We start from the raw sequence: 11,350 nt of genomic DNA, 5'->3' as shown, positions 1-11,350 counted from the left end.
TTCTTAGCATCATTACTGATTGCTTTTCTCTCAATGCATCTCTGTAGTATGCTCTCTAATCTCATGCCATAATCAACTACACTTTCTCCATCCTCCTGTTTTGAAGCATAAAACTGTTGAATCAGCTTCTCAGTTGGGTAAATGTTACCATATACACCATCCAATTTGGTCACTATCTGCTCAGGAGTTGCATCTGTTGGTAAAGTCAACAAAAGACTCCTAGCTTTTCCTTTTAATGAAGACCTTATTGCTTGCATAACAATGTTTGCTGAACAAGCACCATCTCTAAGAGCACACTGTACATCATTCTTCCACACATCAAATGATGTCTCACATTTTTCTTCTCCAGAAAAGATAGAGAAACGGGGACGGACAGTAGATGAGTCGAATACAAAGCCCGAACATGTATCTGATTGGGATGTGTGTGTTGGTGGTTCTTCAAATTTGACAGTGTTTGTAGTCTTAGGCCGAGCTCCACCCCATGCAGTGGGTGTGCTATGCGCCATTGGTCTATTAAGTAACTGAAATTCATCATCTGTAATTATTTTGTAATCAGTATGTTCTGATATGTAATCAATCATACGCTGAATTTGTTGTTGAGAGAGTTCACTCTCTTGATCACCTTTTTTCAAATGTACACTTTGATCAGCTGATTCAGTCATATCTAATTAATATCACTAGCCAGTAAGTAATACTAAGTATTGTGCCTATGATTCTAATCTTAGCTAATTAACTAAAGTATAATAAATTCCTTAATTAACTTGTTAATTCAAGACAAGAAAATTAATAGCAATTAATTTCTGGATTTGTTTCAGGTGAAATGTCACAGATCAGCTGTAATAGATGAGGGCTATATGAAAATAAATAATCATATACTGAAATAAATTCTTCTAAATTAAGCTCTGAAAAAAAAATTGTTTGATTACAAATTATCAATGCATTTCAAATAAAGTTGCAGCTGAAAAATAAAAAAATAATTGTTCACAAAGAATTAAATTCAATCTGGAATCACAATACACCAGGTAAACTGAAAACTGATATTTCAAGAAAGATAACTCTTAAATGTATATTGAACTAAGAAAAGATAACTCTGGTTAGTAACACGGGTGTAATCAAGCGTGACGAACTTCCGCACAACACTCCTGGGCTGAAAGTTCAAATCTATTTATAGCACTATACTAAACTAGAGATATCCCACAACTAAGTATGTAATCTAGATCTCTAAACTAAATACATATGGCTGTAACACAACTGCTATAATCACTAAATATCGCAATCAATTCAAGCCGCTGATGAAACGCGATCCGCGCTTGATCTAGATCACGAAAGATCACTTACGTACAGCTACTGCTGTTTTAAGATCAAAGGGGATTTTCTATAACAAAACCTTTGTCAAGCAGATTTTGTATCAATCAAACACACTCCATCTATCTATGCACCTTATCAACAGACTTTCAATGACGAACTGACCAAAACAAACACACCGGCACCTGACAATCAATATACCACAAATGGACAATTTGCTAACACTGATATATTCAGGTAATGTTCGAATCGTCTGCAGTAAATGTTCTTACAGTCTTAATGTCATTCTCGTCAAGTAAAGAAAGTTAATAAGAACAAAAAGAGGATATTAGTATCTATGTAAGCATGCACATTTTGCTTAACTTTGACTTGACCGTAAAAAATTGAATGCAACTATTTTTTTTTTAAATAACCACAATTCAAATAATTCCAAAAATACTATACTAACTAAAAAAATTCAACTGCAGTTTAACCAACAAAGTTTGAACGTGTACAGAGGTAAAAAATGATAATAAACACGTGCAAAAAGGTAACGTCAATGACAATCCTACCGTACGTACGTACTCTATCAGACTGGCCAGGTAGTACCGGTATTTCACACACAAGTCACTATAGTGAAGTTCGTAATCAGTTCATGGATCGCTGAAGACGTACACACGGTATATGTCCCGTTAGTCGCAATGGTCCAGTAGATCTATGAATTGTATTCACTGGCAATGTGCGTCGCTCGGGAAATCGCCTCCAGGTTTCGTCTTAGAATGGAATGCAGGGTCCCAACGTGGGCGCCATTTCTGTAGTAGCGTTTTCTTTATATATGTATAAATGAAAACTCCACGTCTCAGGTTCGATGGATTTATTATAATTTCATTATGAACCCTGTAAAAGGTCAACAATAGCGTATAAGCATTCATTATAACAATAAACATATTATATTAATACAATGACATTTTCATAGAATTATACATGAATTAATTTCTTTAAAAGTTGACAATATATACTGAGTAAATTATGCAAAAGAATCATAAGAGTTATTCCCCTTATCTCAAAGTGATATACACGTATAAATTTATATAAGAACTTGATCGTTGATAAGTTCACGTACACAATTATAAATAATAATCATACGAGTTATACAGCTCTTATTCATAATAAATATAATACATATTTCTATACATGTATACCTGATTATGGATCAGGGTTCCGATTAGGTGTATGGCCCGATTAATGGGTGAAAATACTGAATGGCCAATAGCCCTATTAATAAACATATAAAACCGATATACAAACTTCATATACATGTACTTTGATTCAAACAAAGTTTAATTTGATCACTACTAAGTGAAACTCAGTATATTGCATTTAAATTACATTAAAAGTAAGAAACAGATTAATTAATGGAAAATAAAGAATTAGTATGAAAAAGAAGTCAACTTACAGTCAATGTCCTGGAATCTTTCGTAATTAATTAATGTATATATATATAAAGTCAAATAGCCCAGGAACCAAGATTGACCTCACAACTGGCTGAAAATATTTCTAGTTCTGACTGACCAGTACCAAGAACTTGGCGGGAATTTCCCTCAACCAATGAAAATCAAGGATTTCAATAACTAGCCTCAGGACTTATATGAATAAGTAAAATAAAAACCAAAACTATTGTATGCTTTTATTATTTACGGAAAGTCATCGCGGATATTCAAAACGCGAATTGCAGAAATTATTGGTTGCATTTGATATTTAATCATTTAAATAAAAACAAATTAAAAAATAACACTCTACCACATTTACAAGTGTGAGACTTTAAAACACATTAGTTCAAAATGTATTATGTTCGGTAGAGAACAACTTTAATGTTGGTAACATACACCAATCTCCACTTGCTGTTGGGTCGCTGTCGCATAAGATGTCCAAAGAGGTTTATGTTGTCAAATATCCCACTCATTTTTTGTCAACACCTGCCAGACTACCAATTAATATGGGTTTCGGGAAGAGTGTTTCATTTCTATCAGGTATAAAATAACGATAGTCTCCCGTCTCGATATTCTGCACGATAAATCTAACAGATATATTAAATCTGAAGGACATTTTCTCCTCCTCTGTAATTTTCTCTAGTTTAGAGACAATGTCTGCGATAGACAACGAATTATCCGCTGGGAAGTTGATGGTCTTTTTCACAACGCCGTTTTCTCCATCTCCGAGAATGATCTCTTTATTTGCCATTTGCCGTGTAAGTGGCCTTCAAATTCTCATCGCCTTCCCAAGGAGCAGGTTCCTCTGTGCCCTACCACGGAAAACTTAAATTACCCCGTTGCCAGATTGATGTGCAGATCTCTGATGTAGATAGAGGCTCTGTCTATCAGGGAAGGAAGGATTGGTTGCATTGCCTGCAGCTAAGGCCACGCGACTTCTCTGCTTTCTTTTTTACCGGCGTGAAATATTTGGTGATCGTTTAACTCTCGCTTGTTATGCGAGACGTGGTCGCATTGCCAGCATTTAACCCCCTTTCCTTTATTCTGAAAACAATAATAAACAGTATAAATTCACACAAAGAATGCCAGATGAAACACACGCATACAATTCACAGTGTAATTTTTTTTTACACTTACCGGTTTTTCTTTGGAGGGCTGCTTCGTCCCATTATATTTATTGTAATGTTATGAACTGCTTCATATTGTATCTCAACAGCCAATTCGTTTCCGTTTCTTTATTAATCAAATGTAGGAAAAGATTGACTACAATAAAAGGTAAAATTACGAAACTTACTATGATGTACACGTATAAATCTGACAGAAATTTCCATTATAATAATAATAATGCCTGACCAGAAGAGATATTATACAATAAACAAGCAATGTACGAAAATATTAGAGTAGAAAATTTAGACTTGACCGAGGTTCCATACCCTTCATTTTGTTTACATATTGAAACTTGTTTAAACGACAAAAATACACTATAGGGGGAAACGCAAAAAGTTATTACTGTGTATAACAACAATGCAAATGGTAATTACCGTGATTATTCTCTGATACATCTATTATTATTCAACAAACAGTTCAAACTTCACTACGCCGTAGTCTACAGTTCTTACAAGTATGGCGGCCTTGCATCACATAACGAAAATAATATGTCCGGACGAAATTGGGAAAAATGAAAAACCTGTTCTGATAAATTTGGAAAATAAATGTGGAAACCATAAAATCAATTTTATATACCGGCCCCTAAAATATGGTCCTACCTAGAACATATTTTACAATTTTGCATACAAAACAACTTAATCTTTCTCATCTGACTCCAACACGAGACAAACTTTGGCTATTGGGCGCGTAAGAATACTGGACACAGTTTTCACTTTGACAACACGCACGATACCATGTACATCCTTCTGAACCTCCAGAATTCGACCAAGATTCCAATGATTCCTCGGTCCATTTTCGACAATGAGAACCAAGTCACCTTCTTTAGCATTGCGACCTTGCTTCAGCCACGTCTGTCTACTCTGAAGAAGAGGTAGGTACTCCTTAATCCATCTGCGCCAAAAAATGTCTGCAAGGTACTGGATCTGTCGCCATCTACGGCGTACATAGTTGTCTCTTTGTGAAAAAGTTCCAGGTGGTAATGTTTCTCCGGATTTGAGAAGTAGCAAATGGTTTGGTGTTAGAACACTCAGATCACTTGGATTATCTGATGTAGGCGTCAAAGGTCTTCCATTGAGAATAGCTTCAACTTCACAGAACAACGTTGCGAGTCCTTCATCGTCGAGATGAATAGTTTGTTCATGTAGAACAGAAAATAGCACCTTTCTAACAGATCTGATGAGCCGCTCCCAGACACCTCCAAAATGTGACGCTGATGGTGGATTGAATGTCCAATCTATCCCTGACTGCAGTAAGTGAGAATGAATCTGGTTTATGTTCCATGTTTTGAGAGCTTCTTTTAGCTCTTTCTCAGCACCCACAAGGTTTGTACCATTGTCCGACCTGATAAATTTTGGTTTTCCTCTCCTTGCAATGAATCGGCGAATAGCATCAATACATGAATCTGTATCCAAGGAGAATGAAACTTCAAGATGAATTGCTCGGGTGTTAAGACAAGTGAATATCACACCATAGCGTTTTACCATACTCCTTCCTCTCTTCAACTCAAATGGTCCAAAGTAGTCCATGCCTACATAAGTAAAAGGCGGATCATCTGTTTTAAGCCTTTCAGCGGGTAAATTAGCCATCTTCTGCTGCATTGGAGGAGACTGGTATCTTCTGCATAAAACACATTTTGAGATAAGCGATTTCAATAGAGAAGAAACACCAGGAATCCAAAACTTCTCTCGAATCACAGCTAAAGTGGAATTCTTGCCCAGATGTCCTGTAAATCTGTGGGCATCTAATACAATCAACTTTGCCAGTCTGGAATTTTTTGGGACAATCATTTGATGCTTTGCGGTAAAAGGTACGTTTAGCCTTTCTAGTCTTCCTCCAACCTTTAAGACTCCTTCATGTAGAAACGGATCTAATCTGGAAAGCTGCGAAGACCTTTTGACATGTCCGTGTTTGGCTACAAGATCTTTCAATTCGTTAGCGTAATATCGTCTCTGCTCATATGCAATAAGTTCTCTTTCTGCTCTATCAAGGATGTCAGCATTGAGGTATGGAATGTTCTTTACTAATCTAGGCTTCTTTAATCTATCTTCACTCCCCATGTTTTCATTCTGCTTGATCTTTTCTTCAGGAATCCCAGAGTTCATCATTTTCTCATGTCTTTCTCTCTTCTGAATGACTGTTTTCCGCAGGTTATCCTTGGCTGTCAGGAACCATCCAACAGCAACTTTCATTCTTTTCCAGTCTGAGAAATGTTCCAGAATTCTTTCAACACCTTCTACTGGAGATTGTATGAGAGCAGTGTTGGCACATTTTTTCACTTCCACATCATTCGTCGCCAGAGTGGTATCAATTTCATGTTCCGCTGGCCAGGTAGATTCTTGTTTCCAGAGAAATTCGGGTCCATGGAACCAACGCTGATTATCGATAAATTTAACAACTGACGAAACCCCTCTAGATGCACAGTCGGCTGGGTTCTCTTTTGTGTTGACATAATGCCATTGGTCAAAGTTTGTAGCGGCATGAATGATGGCAAGCCTGTTCGCAACAAAGGTTTGGAATCGAGTCTTTGTGTTAGCTATATAACGAAGCACTGACATACTGTCAGTCCAGAAGTGTATCTTTTCTATAGGATAGTCTAGTTGGTCATCAACTAATTTGCTTAACTTCACAGCTAGAGTAGCAGCTGCAAGCTCCATCCTAGGGATTGTCATCGACTTAAGTGGTGCGACTCTTGATTTTCCCATCACAAATGAACAATGTACTACCTTATTCTCATCAGTAATTCGCAGATATATGACAACTCCCATACCAAGTTCACTCGCGTCTGCAAAACAATGTAACTGGTACGACGCCAAGTGTCCAAAATTCTTTGGTTTGTAACATCTTTCAATCCTTACATCTTTTAATTGTCTTACTTGTGTAAGCCAGCTGTTCCAGTTTCTCAACACAGTTTCATCGATTTTCTCGTCCCATCCTATGCCATTTCTACACAGCTGTTGCAGCAAAGATTTAGCTGTCATAACAAATGGTGATGCAATGCCGAGAGGATCGTATATGGAACTCGTCACAGATAGAATTCCTCGTCTTGTCGTTGGTTGGTCCTTTATTCCTAGTTGAAATCCCAAGGAATCACTCTCAACAAACCAATACACCCCCAGGGCACGCTCTATCAATGTTTCACCATTTAGACTCAACTTCTTGATGTCATCAGCTCTATCATCTTCTGGAACTGACTTTAAAACCTCTGCACAGTTACTAATCCACTTTGTTAAACGAAATCCTCCCTTTTTACAGAGGTCTATCAAGTCTTTAATAAGAGATATGGCTTCCTCTTCAGTGTCAACTGATGCTAAGCAGTCGTCAACATACATGTTTCTCATTATGACATTTTGTACACATTGATCATATTCTTCGCCATATTCTTTGACGGTCTTTTGCAATGCATAATTACAGCATGCCGGTGAAGACGTAGCCCCAAAAATGTGCACTTTCATCCTGTAATGATTAGGTTCAGCGTCCAGATTTCCATCTTTCCACCAAAGGAATCGCATGCAATCTCTATCCTTCTCTGGTACGATAACTTGATGGAACATGGCCTCTATGTCACCTTGTACTGCGATACGTTCCTGTCGAAATCTCAAAAGTACACCCAAGAGGCTATTGGTTAGGTCAGGTCCTTGTAGTAATTGACTATTTAGAGACACACCCATAAAAACTGCTGAACAATCAAAAACTACTCTTATCTTTCCTGGCTTCTTTTCATGGTATACACCGTGATGAGGAAGATACCATACTCGCCCGTCATCCCTCTTTAGCTGCATCTCAGGAACTGCTTCTGCGAAACCCTTTTCAAACAGTTTGTTCATAAAGCTGATATAATCATTTCTAAATTGGGGATTTTTCAACATCTTCTTCTTCAAACTTTCAAGTCGTTGCTGTCCTTGAATCATATTATTTGGTAGATTCACAGAATTCTCTCTGAATGGTAGTCCTATGGAATAATGACTATTTTCTTGACTGACAGATCCTTCTACCTGACTCAGAAACTTCTTATCTTCTACTGAATGTTCTCTTTTGTCTTCTATAGCACGTTCTGGAAAATCAGAGTTTATTGATGCCTTAACTAATTCTTCTAGTTTCATGTCACATTCACAATATTGTTCAATTGTCACTCTGTTCACATCACATGTTCTAGTTTCTCCATCCCTGAGTACGTTCCATACGATCCATCCTAACCGCGTCTTAGTAGCGTGAGGGGAACCGCTAGGACCAGTTACCACATCATATGGAGCGAAAGCATCTGGAACATTGCTACCTAAGAGGAGGCCAATCTCAGCATTAACATCTGTAAGTGTAACATGCGATAAATGGGGCCATCTTGATATTTCCTTCTTAGTTGGGATATGGTCATGGTTGACCGGCATCTTGTCTTTAGTGTAGACTTTAGGAAGATCAATGAATTCTGTCATGCTCATGTCGCTGATCTGCAGACCCTTAACTGAGTGAGATGACAGTTGGTAGGCTTCTCCCATTGTGTTCAAAGTGATGTTACATCTCTTGCCACTTGCTCCGAGTTGCCGCATTAGGTTTTCAGTGCAAAAGGAGACACTACTGCCCGAGTCGAAAAATGCATATGTTACAACACTATGGCTTTTGTCCTTCAATTTTATTCTTACCGGGATTATAGCCATGGCACATGTTTGATCACCGGCCCCAGTATCACAACAAGCACTAATACTTGAATTCTCTGCAAAGCAATTAGCAGCAGACTGCTTTATTTTCGGAACTGCTAGTGAAGAGTCACCAGCCTCACTTTTGTGATTTGACGCGTTTACTGAGGATTTCGTTGGATCATGAAGAATTGTAGGGTGAAAACGTCCGCATAATGAACACCTCAGTCTGTTTCTACACTTCATACTCATGTGTCCTTTCTTCAAGCATCCATAACACAGTCCTTTACTCTTCATAAAGCTGTATCTTTCCTGGAGACTTATCCCTATGAATTTCTTGCAGTCACTGAGTAGATGAGAAGAATTTTCGCAATAAACACATTTCACGTTTAAGTCTGTTGGTTTAGATGTGTCATTTATAATGTCTGTTGACAGTACAACTTTCTTCTGTGGTTTATAATTGCTCTGTCGAGATTCGTTAACTGATATGTTTCCATAGGTTGGATCGTTGGATTTTTTAGCTTCATTTTTTATGAAAGTCACAAAGTCTGAAAATGCCACTCTTTTCTTTGCATCCCTTTTCTTCAAGACGACGCTTCTCCATCTGTCATGCATGTATATTGGTAATTTCAACATTAATCTTTTCATGTTTTCCTGATAGTCTAAAACTTTGATGCTATCCATACTCTCTGCAGCATTTTGACATTCTACCAAGAATAAGGAAAACTCATCCAACATCTTTGAGTCTTTCACTTGAGGCCATTCGAGAGCTTTCTTAATAAAGGTTGTGACGATTAGTTCATCGTCGCCGTACCTTTCTTCAAGTTGGTTCATTGCTGCTTTGTATGCCCTCTTGCCGTCCATATGGCTGAAGCCGGATACGACGCGACCTGCCTCCCCATGTGTCATTTGTTCCAGATAGTTCATTCGTTCATCATCGTCTTTAGTGTTTATAACTACTTTAGCATGGAACTGTCTAATAAATCTTCTATATTCCAGTGGGTCTCCGCCGAACCTTTTTATTTCTGGTAAGGGTCTTCTCAAATAGTTAACAACATCTTGTAGCGCATCTTGTTGCTTTGTTTCCTTATCAGTGCTGTGTGATCTTGGAACAAAGGCGTTGGCATTTGGATCCAAAGAGCATGATATCTGTGACCCGATTTCTTGTTGAAACTTAGGCGTTCGTGGCGAAGGTTTTGGAATTAATTGTCTAGGACAACCAACACTATCTTCCTTATTCTCAATAAAATCAAACCGATTTAAAGACTGTTCTTCAGGAATATTTTCATATTTTTGTAGCACTTCACTTTTAGCGTGTGATACTGCAATACCTGTGTCGATATCCAGCTCCTCTTCATCTAGTTTCAGTTGCAGCTTAGCCATCTCGAGTTGCTTTTTTCTCTTCAGGACAGATTTACGAGCTTCTAATTCTGCTAACTTTGTTTCTTCTTTAATTCTTTGTGAAGAAATGTTTGATGCATTAGAAGTGAATGATGTCGCATGACTTTTAGCTTTAATGATCTTGCTCTTTGTCTCTTCCATGCGAGAAAAGTAATCTTCGACTTCCCTCTTAAAGTTAATCAGGAATATATCATAGTCATAGTGATCTGCAAACATTTCACTCTTTTCCCTTTCATCTATTTGCGTTGCAAGTTCATCAAAATAATTGAGGAAACGTTCATATGTATTCAACCATGCACTGTATTGTTTTCTCACATCTTCAGTGTCACTTTTATTTTCGAACATCAAGGTCTTTATTTGTGAACCTAATGTTTTCAACTTTCTAAACGTGCTATAATATTGTTCTAATTTATATGACTTTCCACGTTCTGTAAGTTTTCTGTTTCTTGAGGGTCGTGATTCTCCAACATCAAGTTCTGTGGCATCTGCCAATGGCTTCTGGCCATCTTCTTCGGACTCCTTGGCTGCCATGTCGGAAGTATTCACGTCAATGTTGTAATGTTATGAACTGCTTCATATTGTATCTCAACAGCCAATTCGTTTCCGTTTCTTTATTAATCAAATGTAGGAAAAGATTGACTACAATAAAAGGTAAAATTACGAAACTTACTATGATGTACACGTATAAATCTGACAGAAATTTCCATTATAATAATAATAATGCCTGACCAGAAGAGATATTATACAATAAACAAGCAATGTACGAAAATATTAGAGTAGAAAATTTAGACTTGACCGAGGTTCCATACCCTTCATTTTGTTTACATATTGAAACTTGTTTAAACGACAAAAATACACTATAGGGGGAAACGCAAAAAGTTATTACTGTGTATAACAACAATGCAAATGGTAATTACCGTGATTATTCTCTGATACATCTATTATTATTCAACAAACAGTTCAAACTTCACTACGCCGTAGTCTACAGTTCTTACAAGTATGGCGGCCTTGCATCACATAACGAAAATAATATGTCCGGACGAAATTGGGAAAAATGAAAAACCTGTTCTGATAAATTTGGAAAATAAATGTGGAAACCATAAAATCAATTTTATATTTATTTTCATGTCTTTTAGCATTTGTTTTATATGCAAACGCTTTCTGACATTTTGGGCAAGTAAATGACTTTTTTTCATGTCTTGCGGCTATGTGCACATTCAGTTCATTCTTCTGTATAAAGGACTTTGTGCAATTGGGGCTTTTAAAATTTGATGACTGGTCCACACTGGGATGAATATCAGTCTCATTTCTATAATTTAAACAGGGTACGTGTATATATGACCCTGACTCTTGAGAATGATAATTTTAAAAAAATTAGAC

At 37.2% G+C, this 11,350-nt stretch overlaps 1 protein-coding gene and 1 pseudogene across 1 annotated transcript; both read right to left on the bottom strand.

The window, feature by feature from the left end:
* Nucleotides 1-3,115: 3,115 nt before the first annotated feature.
* On the bottom strand, nucleotides 3,116-4,336 carry LOC128169262 (uncharacterized; annotated as a pseudogene).
* Nucleotides 4,337-4,576: 240 nt separating this feature from the next.
* Nucleotides 4,577-11,079, bottom strand: LOC128169261 (uncharacterized). Its single transcript, XM_052835422.1, has 2 exons — nucleotides 10,888-11,079; nucleotides 4,577-10,609 (listed from the first exon to the last, which is right to left on the bottom strand). The coding sequence occupies exon 2, from the start codon at nucleotides 10,499-10,501 to the stop codon at nucleotides 4,577-4,579; it is 5,925 nt and encodes a 1,974-aa protein (XP_052691382.1). The 5' UTR covers nucleotides 10,502-10,609; nucleotides 10,888-11,079.
* Nucleotides 11,080-11,350: the final 271 nt, after the last annotated feature.

Source organism: Crassostrea angulata, unplaced genomic scaffold (assembly GCF_025612915.1).
Source record: "Crassostrea angulata isolate pt1a10 unplaced genomic scaffold, ASM2561291v2 HiC_scaffold_112, whole genome shotgun sequence".
NCBI lineage: Eukaryota > Metazoa > Mollusca > Bivalvia > Ostreida > Ostreidae > Magallana > Magallana angulata.
The sequence above is the reverse complement of the archived record's forward strand: the minus strand, read 5'-3'. Positions and strand labels throughout refer to the sequence as shown.